The sequence below is a fragment of the Bos grunniens genome, chromosome 6, assembly GCF_055505025.1.
Source record: "Bos grunniens cultivar Pamir isolate PY7600 chromosome 6, Bosgru_T2T1.0, whole genome shotgun sequence".
Lineage (NCBI taxonomy): Eukaryota > Metazoa > Chordata > Mammalia > Artiodactyla > Bovidae > Bos > Bos grunniens.
In genome coordinates this window covers 2105638-2127212 of record NC_141170.1, presented here as the reverse complement: position 1 = coordinate 2127212, position 21575 = coordinate 2105638, and the positions used below count along the sequence as shown (strand labels likewise).

At 48.8% G+C, this 21575-nt stretch overlaps 1 protein-coding gene across 6 annotated transcripts in view; it reads right to left on the bottom strand.

The window, feature by feature from the left end:
- HTT (huntingtin) overlaps window positions 1–21575 on the bottom strand; it is a 127559-nt gene that overhangs the window by 90804 nt on the left and 15180 nt on the right. For all 6 annotated transcript variants that reach the window (XR_015165073.1, XM_086404555.1, XM_086404556.1 and 3 more), the window contains exons 2-7: window positions 20063–20146; window positions 10733–10853; window positions 7908–7967; window positions 7440–7519; window positions 5440–5578; window positions 41–182 (exon numbers count right to left, since the gene is read on the bottom strand). Coding sequence is in view for 5 of the 6 variants with exons in the window: in XM_086404555.1 (XP_086260681.1) it covers window positions 41–182; window positions 5440–5578; window positions 7440–7519; window positions 7908–7967; window positions 10733–10853; window positions 20063–20146 (626 nt within the window). In the remaining variant the exon portion in view is untranslated. The remainder of the gene's footprint in view (window positions 1–40; window positions 183–5439; window positions 5579–7439; window positions 7520–7907; window positions 7968–10732; window positions 10854–20062; window positions 20147–21575) is intronic.

Here is a 21575-nt window from a genome sequence, read left to right as displayed (position 1 = left end):
CCCACACCCCGGGGCGAGGCACTGGCCGGTCGGGCCTCACCTAGGAGCACGCTGAGCAGCCAGCTGTAAAAGTACTGCGTCCTCCTGGAGTGCTGGCAGATGCTGACCACCGAGCCCGCTGCTGTCCGCCGCACAGTTGGGGAGCTGGACTTCAGGTTCGCGATGAAAGCCTTCAACAGAACCTGTGGAAGCCAAACCCAAGTGGGCGGAAGATGAGGCTCGGGGAAACTCAGCACATATTTCAGAGAAGCATGACCTGCTCCAAGTTCTCGCAAAGTATAAAGCATTAACCACTTGAGACTTTTCCAGAGCCAAATGGAAACCCTTCAAGTGTGGGATACCTCAGAGCTATATGTGTGTGCAGACTCTTCACTTCTTTATGAACTGCAAGGAGGGCCCTGCTTAGCATCTACGTCCCTATATGAGAGTGAAAGCCTTCATTTCTACAAAACATGTCCCCGCAAGGCCTACGGCCAGGGTCAGTGAGTTTTTACTGTTGTTTAGTTGCTGAGCTGTGTCTGACTCTTTGCAACCCCATGGACTATAGCCCGCCAGGCTCCTCTGTCTATGGGATTCTGCAGACAAGAACACTGCAGTGGGTTGCCATTTCCCTCTCCAGGGGATCTTCCCGATCCAGGGATCAAACTCATGTTTCCTGCGTTGCAGGCAGATTCTTTACCACTGAGCCATGTGGGAAGCCCAGGGTGAGTGAGTAGTGCTGTGTAAAATAAATGCAATTAAAAAAAAAAATCAACAAATAATGAAGTCCAGGAGGAGAATGCCTAAATGACAGCTTGTCAACTTGCTGCTAAAGCCACTAAGAGACACTCTCAGGTCTGGAAACGTGCAATACGGCTGAACTGAGACCACACACTCAAAGTTATCTTCCTAAGAAATCAGAGAAGGAGACTTTGTTACCGTGCCTCCAAAGGACACAGTGCTATACTTCTAGCGATGGCCATTTAAGTCTTCACAAAAATATCCAAAGAATGAAAGGGGGTGACTACGCAGCTGCATGAGCTTGGTGACCATGCTACTTAAGAACATCTATCCCCATCACTCTGAGCAGTGACCTGGCCCTGTTACTGCTGGGTGCGTGCAGAGCGCGGCTGAGCAGTCAGAGATACGCAGACGCCACCGGGGAAGGTCTGCCTGTCAGCAAACCAGCACAACTTAGCAGAGCAGCATCCGACTTGTAAGCGAGCTTCTCCTAACAGTGTGGCTAGCACTAACTGGCTCTCAGGGATCCCTGACACTCTGTGAATTCACAGATCAGAGCTCTGGAACCAGAGAGGGGAGGACCAGACCCCCAGCCACATGACACCCCCAGGAGACCATGGCCAACAGTTTCTCCTCAGAGACAACACCTGGAGAGAAACCGCTCAACTTATTTCTGACAAACTCTTAGCTCCAAACAGAGAGCATCTTAAAGAACTCCTTTCAGTGAGATCACACACATACATCATCTTGGAAACAGTAAGTCAAGACTCATTCTGACTAGTGCAAACTTCTAAGCAGAATGAAAACTAAACATTACTATGATGAGTCAGCCCACGTTGAACCTCAAGTTTGGAATAATAATAAAATTGAATCTGCGAGCTCCAGGGGGCGTTCTTGGGTCCAAATGCCACAGTCCTGAGAAAGCCTTGTAAAGGCAGCTGGTGGGAGGTCCCCGCACTGTCCTTAAAGGTCTTCTCATGAGGAGGAGGAAGCATAATAGATGGTAGGGTAAGATAGTTCCACTCTTCTAAACACCGACAGGACGTGTATTTAGAGCACTTCAAAAGAAAAGAGACACAAAAACCATTCCACTTTGGAGTCAAGAGCACTTCAGGGAATGGAAACAGAAATTCAACCAAATGCGGCAGCAGAGTGTACTCAGCAGACGACGTCACTGAAAAGCACGACCGTTCCGGTCCGGCGGTACAGGGAGCTGCCAGGATCACCTGTGCCAGCGATGACAAGCTGTGCACTGCCCAGCACTTGGCACAGCTCTGCGGTGTCTGCCGAAGTGGCAACATCCACCCTCACACCCGACAGCTGCCGTTCCAGGTGTCACAACCTGTGCTCCAGGAGACCCGCACGAGCACGGCGTGGCAGCATTCGGGACATCAGCACTTCAGGCGACCCCCGGTCCAGGGTCCAGAGCAGTAAAAGGGTTGGCTGCATCACACTCACCCAAGGGAACGCTCGCAGCTCCAAAACCGCAAGATCTAGTGACACACGGCGACAGGCAAGACTCTCACTAGTTTAGTGCTGCACAGAAGAGACCAGACTGAGAGTACACGCCCCAAGGTCCTCACGGCTACGGTCACACGCTGCGACTTACATACTGTAACTTACACGCCACAAGGTCCTCACGGCTACGGTCACACGCTGCAACTTACATACTGTAACTTACACGCTGCAAGGTCCTCACGGCTACGGTCACACGCTGCGACTTACATACTGTAACTTACACGCCACAAGGTCCTCACGGCTACGGTCACACGCTGCGACTTACATACTGTAACTTACACGCTGCAAGGTCCTCATGGCTACGGTCACACGCTGCGACTTACATACTGTAACTTACACGCCACAAGGTCCTCACGGCTACGGTCACACGCTGCGACTTACATACTGTAACTTACACGCCACAAGGTCCTCACGGCTACGGCTCACACGCTGCGACTTACATACTGTAACTTACATGCCCCAAGGTCCTCACGGCTACGGTCACACGCTGCGACTTACATACTGTAACTTACACGCCACAAGGTCCTCACGGCTACGGTCACACGCTGCGACTTACATACTGTAACTTACACGCCACAAGGTCCTCACGGCTACGGTCACACGCTGCGACTTACATACTGTAACTTACACGCCACAAGGTCCTCATGGCTACGGCTCACACGCTGCGACTTACATACTGTAACTTACACGCCACAAGGTCCTCACGGCTACGGCTCACACGCTGCGACTTACATACTGTAACTTACACGCCACAAGGTCCTCACGGCTACGGCTCACACGCTGCGACTTACATACTGTAACTTACATGCCCCAAGGTCCTCACGGCTACGGCTCACACGCTGCGACTTACATACTGTAACTTACACGCCACAAGGTCCTCACGGCTACGGTCACACGCTGCGACTTACATACTGTAACTTACACGCCACAAGGTCCTCACGGCTACGGTCACACGCTGCGACTTACATACTGTAACTTACACGCCACAAGGTCCTCACGGCTACGGCTCACACGCTGCGACTTACATACTGTAACTTACATGCCCCAAGGTCCTCACGACTACGGTCACACGCTGCAACTTACATACTGTAACTTACACGCCACAAGGTCCTCACGGCTACGGTCACACGCTGCAACTTACATACTGTAACTTACATGCTGCAAGGTCCTCACGGCTACGGTCACACGCTGCGACTTACATACTGTAACTTACATGCCCCAAGGTCCTCACGGCTACGGTCACACGCTGCGACTTACATACTGTAACTTACATGCCCCAAGGTCCTCACGGCTACGGTCACATGCTGCGACTTACATACTGTAACTTACATGCCGCAAGGTCCTCACGGCTACGGCTCACATGCTGCGACTTACATACTTACATACCGTAAGGTTCTCCACGGCTACAACTTAAAGACAGACCCCCTGGCATTAGACGCCAGGTCAGTGTGACCAGCCCTGGAGAGGAAGGAGGGAACGCAGACAGGGAGAGGCTGGGAGAGGCCCCTGGGTACCGCTAACGTTGCACGTGCAGACCTGGGTGGCGGCCGCAAGCACAGGCTCGCTTTGTGGCCCCTAGCTGAGGAGGCATGTGTCGCCCACGTGCTGTGTCTTCATTCCACATCAGCCAAAGAAAAGCTCGAGAGTCTCCACACCTAACACAACAGGGCTCCTGTCAGGAAGCTTCTGATCAAACCTGCTGGTCACAACCGTGGACTTCTACCACCCAGACAACCCACAGGAACCTGGGCACAAGGTGTCACATGCATGAACTCACAAGGGTAAAAAGAACAGGACGGGGACAACGGCAGACGAGAGGCATTCGCAAATGCGGAAGCTAGACGGCAAACAAGAGGAAACTGAGTGAGCAGTCCCCAGAGAGGTGCTCCTACACGAGCCTGTTTAGGAGCTGGGGAGAAGGACCGAAAGCCACCGCCCAAAGCAAGCCCAGCCACGGAGTGCTACGGAGAGCTCGGGTGCGGGGGCGCCAGAGACCCGTGAGCGTGGCCTGGGCGTGGGGACAGACAGCTGCATGCCGGGCTGCTCCTGGGACATGGGCACCGCTCCCCATCTCCTGCAGAGGCGGGATCCCGGAGAGGCCGCCAGAGCGGAGGACGGACGCCAGCACCGAGAAAAGAGAGGAACTGAGGAAAAGTCTGCCTTCTGACCACTGAGACTGTCCACACAGCCCCTCTTTAGCAGTAAGCCTAGAGAGATGGGCACCCGGCAGCTGGCAAGCAGGCTTCTGCTGGGGGGCCAAGATGCTGTAAGACAGGCCCAGGGAGCCCTACCAGGCTGCTGCAGCGGCGGCTGGAGGACCCACGACGGCCAGGGGAAGAACCAGGTCCGGTCAACCAGCCTTCGTGCGCACAAGTGCAGAGACACGCTCACAGCGCCAGGAGAAGGTGTGACAAGGTGGGGAGCGCCAGAGAGTAATAAGCACACGAAAAAGAGGCAACTGCTGACTCCAGAAATAGCGAAACGCTATACAAAGAAACAAGCACAAGCACAGCACAGCACAGGACTAGCTGTGACCACCACTCAGGCGCAGTAACATACACACCGAACACTTACATCACTGTGGTGGAAGATGGGAGAAAGGTTAGCGCTAAACACACCTTCCCCACTGTGAAACATATACATAAAACCCCCAAAACCTGCAATGTAAGCATGTGATTTAGAAATGTAGAGGGAAGTACCCAGAGAAACTCTGGCACAGGACTGGCCCACTAAGAGAAGAAGGCCAGGACTCTTGGCAACCCTCAGGGCGTGTGCCCGGACACTCTGAACAGGACCCGAGAGAGGGGATGAAGACTGCCGGCAGGGGCGCAAACAAACAGGAGGCTGAGCGGCGCCCCGGCCGCGGGCACTCACACTCAGAGGACGCCGTCGGGGTGCCGGCTCCGCCTGCAGTTCAGGGACCGCCGCTGGCTTCAATCAGGCTAGGCAGTCAAGCCTGGACACCAAAACCAGTCTGCTCTGGCAAAATGCCTTTTGAATTTGCTTCTATAAACTGTCTCCCTGCTCAACTTTTCACCCCACAGTGAGAAGGCAGAAGGGGAAAGAGGCCCTTTGTGTGCCTTCAAGAATTCAAAGAATTATAATCCAAATTATGAAGCACTCTCAAATGCCTGTCTGTACAAAAGGGCGACTCCCACTAAGACTCATTCACACGCTTGTGGCTTGAGGCAACGCTCATACCTTAATCTCATTGTCGTTCGCAAAGTTGCCAAAAGAAGCCATAATTTTAGGGATCGCTGCCGCCAACGTCTCCTGAACAGACTCCTCAGGTCTCTTGCTTGTGCGTGTCAGGCAAGGCAACAAGTTCACCAAGTACGGCCTGTGGTGGGAGAGGAACACCTGTTACTCTTCCAAGTCTACCTTAATGAGAAACACAAGTGGTCAGCTCAGTACCTGTTAGTTTTTATATGCCAGAGTCCTTCCTGGAAAATAAACAAACCTCAGCGGGAAGACTCAGTGCAGATGAATCAATAGCTTGTTTTTAAAATTCTCTGCAGTAAATTATTACAGCTATTAAAACAGTCAGATTTTAAATTAGAAAATAACAGAAAGCACTAAGAAATGAGAATGGAGCTTTCTTAAATAGGGAGGACTGCACAGTTTTTTTCTAAGCATTCCCACTGAATAAGGCCTTGGTGAGAAGCCCCAGCCCCGAGAGAGCAGCGGGCAGTGCGGGCCTGGAGAGGAGCAGTCCCAGGACAGGCGCGCTGGGCGCAGGCAGGGCGCCCTCTAGAGGCAGAGACAGGCAACAAGCAGCGGCTCCCCTGGCACTGCACAGGGAGGGAGACGGGCCCTCCGAGAAAGAGATGGCCCAAGGGGAGAGCATGCCAGACATCACAACAACACACGCTCAACTTTCCAGAGAAGCCAAGGGGGTCAGTGAGTCAACAGTGTCTGCGGGGACGGGGGCTCTGGGGCCAGGTCTCCCTGGGCCTTGTACGGAGTCTGGACTTATCTGAACAGCTGTGGGAAATGAGTGGCAAGTTCAAGTAAGGGAATGGCATGACCCAATCATAGATTTTAAGGTCTCTTTGGCTTCTATGTGGAAAACCTGGGATGCATTGCTTCAGACATATATTAATAAGAAGTTTCCAAACTACGGACAGTAAAGGAGCGAGGTTACATGGAGGGATTCCCCTGGTGACTGTATGTCCACATCGTGTAAGATTCGTATCACACTCTGACCCCGTGGGACAGATCATTGGTGTCAAAGGAGAGGGTTTCTGCCACGCCACCAGTCCCATAGGGACAGAGCCAAGGTATCCATGGACGTCAGCACATCTTGCCAGTCACAGAGACGAGAAAGGAGTTAAAACGGTGGTCCTTCCTTTGGTTTTCAATCCATTAAGAAAGAGAGACACAGATGTAAAGAACAGACTTTTGGACTACATGGGAGAAGGCGAGGGTGGGATGATCTGAGAGAATCATGTATAGCTGAAACATGTACATTACCACACGTGAAACATGTACATTACCACACGTGAAACATGTGAACAGTGCAAGCTCGGTGCGTGAAGCAGGGCGCTCAAAGCTGGTGCTCTGGGACAACCCACGGGATGGGTGGGGAGGGAGGTGGGAGTGGGGTTCAGGATGGAGGGACACGTTCACCATGGGTGATTCATGTCGACATGTGGCAAAAACCACTGCAACATTGTAAGGAAATTATCCTTCAATCAAAATAAACTAATGAATTAAAGAAAAAGATACAATTGTTTCAATCAGTCAAAACTTTCTTCACAGTGTCTATTTCTAACCCACGTGATAGACAAAGACAGTTTTCTGTAGTCCCTATGGTGAGCAGCAGTGAGGCGGCGCGCACTCTGCGCCCGCCGACAAGCATCTCCTCGGCAAGCCCCAGGCAGACCCCGTCAGCGGGGCTGGGCCACAGCAGGGCCCGACAGGGACGCCCTGCTGTGCTGGGACTCGGCTCCTGCGTCCCTTGGGGGAGGGTGGGCAGAAAACGAACCAATGTGAGACAGCGTTTCAGAGCCATGGCTGCTGTGAGGGAAAGGAAGCGGACATGCACTGCAGCAGGACCGGAGGAGGTGGACGGCTTCAGACAGTGGCGTCGGGGAAGACCTCCAGAGAGACGGCTTTTGAGCCGAGACGGGAAGAGGCCACGGGAGCTGGCCCCCGACCAAAACAGCAGTAACAGCGATGACCCAAAGCGTCCACTTCACCTGCATTTCTGAGGCCGGACCAGGTGAGCCAGCTCGGCAAACCTCCAGAGGGCAGCGCGCAGGCTCCGAGGGGCGCCGTTCTGAGGGAGTGAAGAGCAGAGAGTTACGCGGAGGAGCTGCAGACTGCAGGCGTCAGCAGGACCTCAAACACACAAAAGCGCCTCTCGCCGCCCGCTCCCATCTCTAGAGAAAAGGCCGTTCAAGCCTGCACCTGCTTTTGACATTTTAAGGTTTAATGGGATGAAATTATAAAGATTTTTCTCTTAAAACTACCATTTTAAGTCCCATCTCATTTAACAAATAATGAGGAGCAACTTCCTGAGGAAAAGTAAAACAACAGAGTCTACTTTACCAAACAGCATTTGTTTCCTTCTAACATTTTTACTTCTCAAGTAAAAGAAATTTTCATACACTGCTCAATACAAGGGATCAACTGACTTTCCTCAATAATGAAAAACAAAAACCTACCTTTTTAATTTCCTTATAGAGTTCTAGCTGCAACCTCGGAAGATTAGAATCCATCAAAGCCTACAAGAAAACACAAGAGATCTGCTCACGGAAGGCACAGTCTACCAGCAGTTCTGAGAGTGGCGGTGAAGGGCAGGGGAGCGGGCATGCTGCGGTCCACGGGGCCACAGTCGCACACCACTGGGCGACTGAACGCAGCAACAGAGCAGCTCTAAAGAAATCCAAAGGGCAACTAAAAGTTCAATTTGGACACAAAGGAGAATATAATAGCAACTAAATTGAAGACTTGTTCATTAAGAAAGAAGTATATGTATGCAGGCAGCTACCAACTAGACACAGGTCATTCACTATAATATTTAAAAAGGAAGGAAAAGAATGTTCATTACAATCGAATACTACATAATATCAAAATTAAATGGCAGATAGTTCAAATTCACTCTAAAGCTCTTATGTTCAATTAAAGTACATCCTTTAATCATTTTTAATCATTAAAGCACATTCTTTAATCATCATTTTTAATGATGATCCAACATAAGCAATGCCCTGGAGTCTGCAGAGCCAGCGGGGCAGGAGGCAGATACCCAAGGTCAAAGCCCTGATTCTGGCATGGGGACACTCCTCTCCACGCAGAAGCTGCATCCTTCCCAAAGGTCCGGTCCTCCCATGATTGCACGGGTGCTCCCCACCTCAGGGCCCCAGCGACACATGAATCTGCTGGAACCACAAGCTCCTCAGAGCCCTACCCCTGTTGCTCGATTACAAGTCAAACCAAAAAACAGCCACACGGGCAACTTCAACCCAGCAATAATGGCTGATGGCAACCACCAGTAGGGACAGAGTCCATGCTGGAGATGGCTCCCAAGACAGAAAGGCCTCTGTGCCCCACTCTCAGCCCTGAGAGCCCGCTCCTCCGAAACGGCAGTGCCAACAGCCTGGTCACAAGAAGCAAGGAAGACGTAATGAAGCTGGAAGAAGCTAGGGGAGACGTACCCAAGCCTCCACAAAAAGCCCTCTGCCTTTCCTATGATATAAGCATGTGACATCTGTAGACCAACTGGTCTTTGCAAAGCTCACAGAGGCTCAGCGAGCTTGAAAATCAAAACAGGGTCACATTCTGGGAGGTTCTGAATAATGCCTCGGATATTTTAAAATTCTAACGCTACTGTTTCAGTTTGTACTACAATCCCCTAAACAAGCACATCAAAACGGACAAGTATATAGTAAAACACTGCTTGGCCAGTAAAACTAAAAGGCATATCCGAGTTTTGTTTCACTTTATAAATGTTTTATAAGCTAATGTCAAATGTATTTTATTACAAGAGAAAAGTACACTCCAAAGCTGTGAAACACCAGTGAATAGGCGCTCACAGTCACCGGCGATGCTAATATGCCCCCGACCCTCCCTGCTCCCGTCCCCACCCCCACACCGGGGACACAAGCCGCCAGGGCCAGCCCGTGACAGTCCCACCCCTGCTCCTCACTCGAACCCCAGCACCTCCTACTGGTTCAGGGGCCCCCTCTCTTCCCTGGACACTTAGCCTCCCTCTGGATTCCGGGCACACAGCCTCTCTCCTGTCCAAGGCAGGCTACAAGGCACCACCAGGCTACTTGAACTACCTGGTTGCAAATCTTCGAGAGCTCCTCCCTTTCTTCATTCTCTACCAAATAAAGTACAAACCCCTTGAACTGATCCTCAACATCTCCCGTTCTCTGGCAGAGTCCCCCTCCTCTGTGAGTCTGCAAGGGTAAAGAAGGTCCTATGGGACGTCCCTAGAGCACGCCTTGCTCCCACTGCAGTGGGGCACGGGTTCAAGTGGGGCACGGGTTCGATCCCTGGTTGGGGAAACCAAGACTGCGCATGCCGCACAGCAAGCCAAAAAAAGAGAAGGTCCTAAATCTTTTCATTCACCTAATTGCCACCACCTCCAGGGAGCCTCCTCTGCCTCCCCAGACAGAAATCACCTCCGCCTCTAGACTGCAGTGATGAGCTGCCAACATCTCCCAGAACTCAGAGCTTACACCATGCATTCAGCCATTTCCGTACAAACATGCTTCCCATCTGAGACTGCATTATCTGAAGGCAGGAGCACACTGTCAGCGGAACCCCCAGGATGGCTGGGGATACAAACGAGGAGAAGGGCAGAATGAGGAAAACAAGGGCCGTTTTCCAAGGCAGTAAGAATTATGAAAGAAGCACTTCATCTTCAATAACATCAAAAAACAGGAAAAGGGAAAAGTAGATTAAAGCTACAGGGATCTCAGACTCTGCACCGGGAAAGCCTGAGCAAAGAGGACAGGCGTTTCCCGCGCTCCTCACCTCACCTCCCACCCAGGCGGCTCTGGCTTTCTGGCTTCACCAACTTTTTCTGGGAACTCCTATCTCCTATATCAAACCAACTCCAGCCAGAATGCCAGCCAAGCGACCAGAGAAGGCACATCCTTCCCTGTGAACAGTCCTGCCTAACCCAGGACTTGGGGGACAAAGACATCAACAGCAGACCCCACTGTCCGTCCCCTTGCCGTCTTGGGGCCTCGCAGTTTCTCAGCAGCGTGACACTCGGTCCAAGGGTCCCCAGTGGTCACCGTCAGCGCCCATCCCTGACCTACGCCCTGCGCAGGCATGAGAGGAAACCCGTGCCCTCTGAGTGGGCAGGTACAGGCAGCACCCTGGCAGACACTAGAGTGCCTCCAAACCACACACTATTAGATTAAAAAGTGCAGCCACCCTACAGGACCCTTGCTCAGAGAGAAGAACGCCAAGTTACGGTTTCTCCTCTTAGCCATAGTGACCGCATCTCAGAGAACACCGTCCAGAGGGCTCTTACTTTTATGACCTTGTTGAGGCATTCGTCAGCCACCATCCTGACATCTGACTCCGCGTCGTCACTGCACAGCAGAAAAAGTTCCATAGCGATGCCCAAAAGTTTCTGAAATTCTGGAGAATTTCTAAGTGAAAACAGAAGAAAGACTGTCACAGCCAAGAGAAGACATGACGATGAAACGCAGTTAAGTTTCTGGTATCCTATGTGGGGTTCTGGAACAGAAAAAGGATGTTAGACATACAAGTAAAATTCATTTTAATAATATATTTCATTTAACCCAATGTATCAAAAATATTACTTCAACATGTAATCAACATGAAGAAATTAGTGTGCTATAGAACAATCTTTTTTACCGCACATCTGAATTCAGACACAAAATTTTCATCAGAAATATTTTATTTGGGGGCTTCCGTGGTGGTCCAGTGGTTGAGTCGCCTGCCAATGCAGGGGACACGAGTTCGCTCCCTGGTGTGGGAAGACTGGGAGGCTCCCACATGCTGCGGGGACAGCTAAGCCCAGGCACCACAATACTGAGCCTGAGCACTGCAACAAGAGCAGCCCGCGCACCACAGCCGGACGGGCCCCGCCTGCTGCAACAAGAGAAAGCCCGAGAAGGAAGGGAGACCCAGCACGGCCAAAAATAAGTAATTAAGTAATCTTTAAAAAAGAGAGAGAGAAGGAGACAGAAATACTTGTTCAGAGATTCCATAAAATTCACAGCTGAAAAAGCAGGCTTACTTGTAACTAGGAGATAACCTGGAGCTCTGACGCACAGCTTAGTGACTGCAGTCAGCAATACTGCATTTTAAACTTCACAGTTGCTAAGAGAGTAGCTCTTTACTGCTCTCAACACACAAAAAGGAATGCCAACGACACGACAGAGGTGCTGGCTGCCACGGCGCATCATACAAGCGAACCAAACCAGACTCACGGTGTCGTGCGCCCATCCTACCCCAATTTTTAAAAAAGAAAAAAAGTACGTTTATACACTACTTCTAACCATGCTCTTTAAGACACTCTCCAATAACTAAATCAGGGGACAGGGGAGCCTGGCGTGCTGCAGTCCATGGGGTCACAAAGAGTCAGACGACTTAGCGATTGAACAACAAAATAAGTGACAAGGACAGGGTTTGCCTTCCTGCCTAAAGCAGTTGATAATGGATAAAACGCATGTAACTGTGGTTTCAAGGCATCAGGTACTAGGCATCTCTGGATAAATGGAGAGCTAACGCGACGAGCCTCAGGATTTCCCCAGATGACTGCCTGGAGGAGGTTTCCCAGTGAGGACATGAAGAGGGGGACCCGGGAGAGCCCACGGCTGCTGAGACGGGGAGACAGAGCTGATGGCCTCAGGAGGCAGGGTGGCTGGGTCCACTGGGGGATGACCAGAGAGGGGCGAGCTGCACAGAGAGACCCCGAGATGCGCGGGGCCCTCAGGTCTCAGCTGAGTCTTGATGCAGACAGTGGCCTGGGGCTGCGGGTAGAGTCAGCTGAAGGGGCTGGAGGGAGCAGGTGCTGAAACTCCAAGTGCGGGAAGAGCTCCTGCTTTTCCAGCTAGAGGGGAAACCTCATCCTTCTGGCGCCTTGGGTCGGCTGCTCAGAAGGCTTTGCCTTCACAACAGAGCTGACTAAGCTCAGCCCTAGGTGAGACGCTGTTCTGATCCTGCCTGCAGGCAGAACCCAGGACGGCCCTAGTCCTTCAGAGCAACACAGCTGCATTCCGGGGCAAGCTTCAGGAATGTCAGAATTGCAAAGTGTATAGCACCCAAAAAGATAGAAGTTATAAGGTCTGGCATCTGATCAGAAACGGTCAGGAATGCTTCCCAAGAAGCAGGGAAACATGACCAACAGTGAGACAAATAACTGAAGCTGACCCAAACGATATTTAATCCAGAAGGCAGAAACAGAGAAAAGGGCAATTAAAGAGCATATGTGCCAAACAGGGAAGTCACAGCACAGTGGCAGATTGCAGATTCAAACCTAGCTTTAGGGACTTTTCTGGTGGTTCGTTGATTAAGAATCTGCCTTCTAATGCAGGGGACATGGGTTCAACCCCTGGTCAGGAAGCTAGGATCCCACGTGTTGCAGGACAGCTAAGCCCTGTGTGCTGCAGCTGAGACCCGCTGAAGCCAAAAAAATAAAAAATAAACCTAGTTATATCAATAATGACATGAAATGTAGAAGATTTTTCTGATCAAATGAGAAAACCCAATATTTGCTGCCATAAGAAATACACTTTAAATGTAAAGATTCACATAGGTTAACAGTAAGACAATGGAAAGAGGTTCATCATGTTGGCCCTGAACAGATGGAAGCTGATATTACCATCAAGTGAAAGTGAAAGTCGCTCAGTCGGGTCTTTGCAACCCCAGAGCCTGGCGGGGCCCGCAAGCTCGGAGCTGGGAGGAGCGTCCCCATGGTGGCCTTGGGCTATGAAAGGCGAACTAGGAAGCGTGGAGATGCGCCCATTCTGTGGGATATGATGAACCTGTCGTCGTTCAGTCGCTCAGTCACGTCTGACTCTTTGTGACCCCATGGACTGTGGCATGCCAGGCTCCCCTGTCCTCCACTCTCTCCCAGAGTCTGCTCAAACTCATGTCCATTGAGTCGGTGATGCCATCTAACCATCTTAGAAGCAAAAATCCTTCGTAATTTTTAAATTTAATTTTTATATTATTATTATATCATCTATTCACAGATCTATAAATCATCTTTAATAAAGTTAACTAATACTTCTTTCCATAAACGTACCGAGTGTTTCAATCCCCCTGCAGGTAAGCCATGAAGATTCTCTTTCACTGTTTCATGGGCTGACCAGCACTACACCAGCGTCACTGGACACTCTCCTAAGGAGAAACCCCCAAATCGAAATGCCTCAATCAAACAGGCCAAACTGTCTTTCCTTTTGTTTAATATTTATTTATTTGGCTGTGCAGGGTCTCAGCTGCGGCACACGGGATCTAGTTCCCTGACCAGGAATCGAACCTGGGCCCCCTGCATCGGCAGCACAAAGTCTTAGCCCCCGGACCGCCAGTGAAATCCCCCAAGTTGCCTTTTAAAAAAGTTGTATCATCTCTGAAAAAATCCTGAGTATTTTTTAATGTCTGCAAATTTAACAAGTAAAAAAGCAATGTTCTGATTTTTGTTTTAGCCTCATTCCAGTGATTGCTAGTAAATCTGAACATTTTTCCGCAGGAAGCATGAAATAAGTGCTAGCTATTATGGTTACCGGCTCAGTTACATTTCTTCTTTTCCACACTGCCCATTCACAGTTTTCCCAGTTTTCCTATTAGAAAGACAGCCTTTTTCTGAATGATTTACAATCTCTCTCTACAGAAGCTAGTAAATCTTTGACACATATGCCATCAAAACTTTCCCCAAGTTGCATTTAAGTTTCAGTTTAAAGTAGATTTTGACATACTGAACTGTATTCTAGATAAAACACTTTTTTCCTTTATATTGTAAGCATTCCTCAGACTAAGCTTAAATGTTCTTTTTGGAGTAATGATTTTGCTCTCGTACACTCAGGTAATTAATCTGGCATTTATGTTTGCCTGCAACATGAAGAATATTCCCCTAAACAGTGAACTGGTTCAGTAATCCATCATTTCCACACTAATACGTTACCTTTATCGTAAATTCATATCTGCACATACACACATACACTTTCCCACTTCCTATTCTGAACCTTCTTTAATGTCTAACAGCTATTTTAATGTCATGAACACCAGGTCTCACCAATTACTGATGGTTTCAGATTTTCCTTGTTAAAACCAATGTATTTATTCTTGCAGATGAACAAGTTCAAAAATATTTCTACTAGAATTCTCATCAAGCTCATTTTAAATTTGTGAATTAATTTAGAGAAAGTTTAACTTTATGATAAGGAACTGTCCCCATGTGGAAAGGGCAGTAGTCGCCCATCCCTTTCAGGGAAGTCCATACAGTCCTTCCATAGTTTCTGCATATCTCTCATCAATTCCTTGAAATATTATATGCTGGTGCTACTAGGAATTGATTCTTGAAGCATTATATTTTCTAACACATTTACGCTAATATATGGGAATGGGAAATCTATAGATTCCTGTACACTTATTTTTACCCAATCACCTTATCAAGTACACTTGTTCAGACGAGGATGTCGAGTTCCTCCCAAAAGGAAACTAGTTAAAAATGAATCCTCACCCTCCAGTGGACAGAAAACACGAAGAGTGCTGGGGAAAGAGGGCAGTGAGGTTATCTTCGTTCCTGTATTTCCAACAAATTATCTGGGTGATTCTGATGTTCGTGCGTATCTAGGAAGCAGCAGGAGAGACCACCAAATTCAGAGCTGAAGCAGGCTGAGTCACAACACACCTCAAGGACTCGAGCAGCTGCCTGAAACAACCTGCGAGAGACACCGTCAGTACCTCACAGAAGCTAAGAGACGTGCCAGAGACCAGCTACAGCAGAGGACAGGCCACAGGAAGTGCCAGCCACCCAGACCTCCCGAACCCCTGTATGTAAACAGAAGAGCCACTTCAGCGCTACAATCCAAACTTTTTGAAAAGTATGGAGAGCATCTTAAACAAACACGTTCTCTGATATGATGCGACCAAAGACAGCCTCTCTGGGTCCAAAAACTATCCCATCAATATGATCCTACATAGAACAAGCAGCATGAAGACCATTAGCATTACTCCGTATGAACACAAGAGACACGCGAATGTAGGAACTATTAACAGCTATCACCATGATTTACGATGGCAAACTGAAGCAGAAACCAGTCTTAACATATCTCAGCGTACTCCCCAGGCGGTGCTAGTGGTAAAGGCTCTGCCTGCCACTGCAGAAGACACGAGAGAGGCAGGTTCGATTCCTGCGTGGGGAAGACCCACTGGAGGAGGGAAATGGCATCTACTCCAGGATTCCTGCCTGCAAAATCACATGGATGAGAGGAGCCTGGTGGGCTGCAGTCCACGGGGTCGCAAAGAGTCAGACATGACTGAGCAACTGAACACACACACACACTCACACTCACACACTCACACACACACACACTCTCACACACTCACACACACATGTGAATCTAAGCCAACATTCCATCAATTCCATTGGGAATTATCAAGAAACAAACTAAGCATAAGGCATGAGGCACTCAGAATGGAAAAGGTCTATTTTCTGGGTCCATAAGCTTTCAGTGTGAGGTGCTGCTTCCTGAGACCCGGATGCTGGAAGTCAGGTGAGCGCAGCTGTGCTAGGGCAGCAGCAGGCCCCGGGGGTCTGCCAGGCGTTCAAACAAGACTAAGGCAGTGTGCAGGACAGCATGCACCACCAGGGGACGGGTTTCTGCCTCGCAGGAGCTCACGGGCACTTTCACGCAGCTCTCAGCAGCGTCTCACAGGTGTCGCTCCTCCCACAAGTGCCCTGAACACTGCGTTTACACATCAAAGACGAGGCCACAGGGACTCCGAGAAGTGAGCCTTGTCTGAAGCCACCTGGCTTATACGGAGTGGAGACAGAATCCAAACCTTTTCCCCTACTTTTCATTAGTACTATTCTCTACAGTTCAGTTCAGTTCAGTCGCTCAGTCGTGTCCGACTCTTCGCGACTCCATGAATCGCAGCACGCTAGGCCTCCCTGTCTATCACCAACTCCCGGAGTTCACTCAGACTCACGTCCATCGAGTCAGTGATGCCATCCAGCCATCTCATCCTCTGTCGTCCCCTTCTCCTCCTGCCCCCAATCCCTCCCAGCATCAGAGTCTTTTCCAGTGAGTCAACTCTTCGCATGAGGTGGCCAAAGTACTGGAGTTTCAGCTTTAGCATCATTCCTTCCAAAGAAATCCCAGGGCTGATCTCCTTCAGAATGGACTGGTTGGATCTCTTTGCAGTCCAAGGGACTCTCAAGAGTCTTCTCCAACACCACAGTTCAAAAGCATCAATTCTTCAGCACTCAGCTTTCTTCACAGTTCAACTCTCACATCCATACATGACCAGTGGAAAAAGCATAGCCTTGACTAGATGAACCTTTGTTGGCAAAGTAATGTCTCTGCTTTTGAATATGCTATCTAGGTTGGTCATAACTTTTCTTCCAAGGAGTAAGCATCTTTTAATTTCATGGCTGCAGTCACCATCTGCAGTGATTTTGGAGCCCCCAAAAATAAAGTCTGACACTGTTTCCACTGTTGCCCCATCTATTTCCCATGAAGTGATGGGACCAGATGCCATGATATTCGTTTTCTGAATGTTGAGCTTTAAGCCAACTTTTTCACTCTCCTCTTTCACCTTCATCAAGAGGCTTTTTAGTTCCTCTTCACTTTCTGCCATAAGGGTGGTGTCATCTGCATATCTGAGGTTATTGATATTTCCCCTGGCAGTCTTGATTCCAGCTTGTGTTTCTTCCAGTCCAGCGTTTCTCATGATGTACTCTGCATAGAAGTTAAATAAGCAGGGTGACAATATACAGCCTTGATGTACTCCTTTTCCTATTTGGAACCAGTCTGTTGTTCAGTGTCCAGTTCTAACTGTTGCTTCCTGACCTGCATACAAATTTCTCAAGAGGCAGGTCAGGTGGTCTGATATTCCCATCTCTCAGAATTTTCCACAGTTTATTGTGATCCACACAGTCAAAGGCTTTGGCATAGTCAATAAAGCAGAAATAGATGTTTTTCTGGAACTCTCTTGCTTTTCCCATGATCCAGCAGATGTTGGCAATTTGGTCTCTGGTTCCTCTGCCTTTTCTAAAACTAGCTTGAATATCTGGAAGTTCACAGTTCACGTATTGCTGAAGCCTGGCTTGGAGAATTTTGAGCATTACTTTACTAGCGTGTGAGATGAGTGCATTTGTGCGGTAGTTTGAGCATTTTTTGGCATTGCCTTTCTTTGGGATTGGAATGAAAACTGACCTTTTTCACTCCTGTGGCCACTGCTGAGTTGTTCAAATTTGCTGGCATATCGAATGCAGCACTTTCACAGCATCATCTTTCAGGATCTGAAATAGCTCAACTGGAATTCTATCACCTCCACTAGCTTTGTTCGTAGTGATGCTTTCTAAGGCCCACTTGACTTCACATTCCAGGATATCTGGCTCTAGGTGAGTGATCACACCATCGTGATTATCTGGGTCATGAAGATCTTTTTTGTACAGTTCTTCTGTGTATTCTTGCCACCTCTTCTTAATATCTTCTGCTTCTGTTAGGTCCAAACCATTTCTGTCCTTTATTGAGCCCATCTTTGCATGAAATGTTCCCTTGGTATCTCTAATTTTCTTGAAGAGATCTCTAGTCTTTCCCATTCTGTTGTTTTCCTCTATTTCTTTGCACTGATCGCTGAGGAAGGCTTTCTTATCTCTTCTTGCTATTCTTTGGAACTCTGCATTCAGATGCTTATATCTTTCCTTTTCTCCTTTGCTTTTCACTTCTCTTCTTTTCACAGCTATCTGTAAGGCCTCCCCAGACAGCCATTTTGCTTTTTTGCATTTCTTTCCCATGGGAATGGTCTTGATCCCTGTCTCCTGTACAATGTCACGAACCTCAGTCCATAGTTCATCAGGCACTCTATCTATCAGATCTAGGCCCTTAAATCTATTTCTCACTTCCACTGTATAATCATAAGGGATTTGATTTAGGTCATACCTGAAGGGTCTAGTGGTTTTCCCTACTTTCTTCAATTTCAGTCTGAATTTGGTAATAAGGAGTTCATGATCTGAGCCACAGTCAGCTCCTGGTCTTGTTTTTGTTGACTGTATAGAGCTTCTCCATCTTTGGCTGCAAAGAATATAATCAATCTGATTTTGGTGTTGACCATCTGGTAATGTCCATGTGTAGAGTCTTCTCTTGTGTTGTTGGAAGAGGGTGTTTGCTATGACCAGTGCATTTTCTTGGCAAAACTCTATTAGTCTTTGCCCTGCTTCATTCCGTATTCCAAGGCCAAATTTGCCTGTTACTCCAGGTGTTTCTTGACTTCCTACTTTTGCATTCCAGTCCCCTATAATGAAAAGGACATCTTTTTTGGGTGTTAGTTCTAAAAGGTCTTGTAGGTCTTCATAGAACCATTCAACTTCAGCTTCTTCAGCGTTACTGGTTGGGCACAGACTTGGATTACTGTGATATTGAATGGTTTGCCTTGGAAACGAACAGAGATCATTGTGTCGTTTTTGAGACTGCATCCAAGTACTGCATTTCGAACTTTTTTGTTGACCATGATGGCTACTCCATTTCTTCTGAGGGATTCCTGCCTGCAGTAGTAGATATAATGGTCATCTAAGTTAAATTCACCCATTCCAGTCCATTTTAGTTTGCTGATTTGTAGAATGTCAACGTTCACTCTTGCCATCTCTTGTTTGACCACTTCCAATTTGCCTTGATTCATGGACTTGACATTCCAGGCTCCTATGCAATATTGCTCTACAATAGCATACTAACTCAGAATTTTTGTATTTTTATTTTCAGCACATATTGTCACTTCGTTTCTTCCCACAATATTTCTACAAATTAGATAAAAACAGTAATCGTACACTGTCTTTCAAAATGGCATTGAGTTCAACTAAAATGAAACACTCTACATGAAATCACTTCGAAAGTATAAAATACAAGTGGCAAGGTGCCACTAACAATAAATGAATCACCAAATTTCTGTCAGTACAAAAACCAAGGTAATTATTCTTAGAGGTTTTTCTAAGAGATTACAAAGAGCCCTTCCCAACAGGAGAATAACATGAATGATTTACTACCAGAGAAGTATTTCACATGTCCCATCTGAGTAATGGAGTTCAGAAGCCATAAGCACATCTGTGCCCTACTCACTCATTCAAAGACAGACTTAAAATATCTACCACCCACAGATACGAGGAACAGTACTCAGAAAAAAAGACAGACAATCAAAAGCAAGGAGAATAAGGAGAATCAGCAAATAAGCTATACAAGAAGGTGCTGCCTGCTCACCCCAGAGGAACGACCGAGCCAGGGAGGTGGGCCTCCGGTCAAGGCTCATGACCCCACCGTCCCAAAGCTGTGATGAGCAGGGAGCACCCCTACAGGGCGGACAGGGCAGAGCGCCGAAGAAAAACCACCAGGAGACCCTGGTAATTGGGCAGGCTCTTGTTCCTACCACCGTTACTAAGAAAAATACAAACATACTGTTCGGTTATCCTAATGGTTACAACGACACGGTGTACGACTACAAGAAGTATTACTCAGCACAGTGTCTGGAAATCCTCCGCATCCACGGCCAGAAGGGGGAGGGGTCCCGTAAAGGTTTCCAAACAACTGGGGCAACGAAGAACCTTCTAGCCCGTTCAGAATGAAAACACGGAAGTGTTCTATTTTCGCTAGCAAGTTGGAAGTGCAGTTACCTGAGAGACTGAGCAACTATGTTTTCACAGATGGTCAGACAGTGGTGCACACGGTCTTTCTTGGTGGCTGAGAGCTCTTTCTTTCTAAAAGAGGGGGAAAAAAAAGAGCAAAGGCAGTTAGTGTTGTCCACTCCATCAGTTTCTACGTGGCATTCACCATTCATTCATTCAACACAGCTTCCTGACTCCAAGGAGTAAACCCAGGCACCCCGAGCTGGGGCAAGGTGCCCTGAGGTCAGAGAGGTGGGGGTAGGCCGATCCCTGGGTCCCCTATAGGACCGGGCTCCACAGAAGAGCCAGGGGCACCACTAACACGCCTGCCTTCTCCGCTGTAGCAGAAGAAGCTGCAGGGCCAACAGGGCTCGCCCAGGATCGCGCGGACAGAGGGAGCCCATGCCTCCTCTACGCAGCAGCCCCGTGCAAAACCACACGGCCTCACACGATTAAGTATCAGAGAATGCATTAACACAATGGCTAATTGCTCCTATGACCCCAGATGGCTACAAACAAGTACCCTGCCCAGAGCCTTTCTCAAAAGCCTCCTAGTAAGATTTTTCAGCCCAAAGTTTAAAAAGGAGACGAACAGACTGGTCAAGAAAATGAGATAAAAGATGTTTGCTTCTCACCCAAACCTGTGACTTCAGCGGTCTCTGAGGTATGCACCAGAGAAATACAAAAGACAGGGATGATCCAGAGAGGAAGCGGAAAATAAATCAGGCTTGATGACCACATCCAAAAAAGGATCCGAGTGTCTGACAGCTACCAGGACATGGTACTAACTGGAGACACTAAGACCAGAAGACTACTATGTTTTTGAGGGAATTCAACAAAGAGCCAAAGAAATTAAAATACTAACTGACCAACACCTCCGTTTAATCCCTAATGCAACCTCAGGCTCCGAAAAAGAACACATGAAGGAACAGACTCTTCCAACTGTGCAAACCAAGAAAGACACATCCTCACGAGGCACTTCAGACGTGGCCAGGGAAGAGCATGAACAAGGAGAGTCTCCAAAGCGAAAAGTCAGGGTCCAGGAGAAGGAAAGACAGGCCGGATAAGAGGCCAAGTCCGTGGCGTGCGGAGAGGGGCTCCCACGACCCAGCCAGTAAGTCTCTGACCACGTGGACAGGTGACCACGTCCCCCACCGGTTTCCTTCCTAAAAGAGACTCGCTGATGAGCTGTGTTGTGGGCCGCTCTTCACCCACCGAAACCTCGTGCTTCCCTTCTCAGACACAAGCTTCCTGCTGAGGAGTCCCCCGGACCGGCTTCCCCGCAGCAGGCAGAGACAAGTGACTGTTCTCGCCGACAAAATGGGAACCGAGCAGCGGCTGGAGCTTCCGCCCTGGCTTGCCTAGGGCACCACCCCTCCTTTTAGCTCCCCACCTGGAACAGACACTTCTAACACCCGGCTCTTGAACATACAGACAAAGACAACAAGCAGGCTGCAGGGTGGCAGGATGGAGAGAGCCCGGGTCCCAAGTGACCGCAGGAGGCAGAGGCCCCCACGCCCGC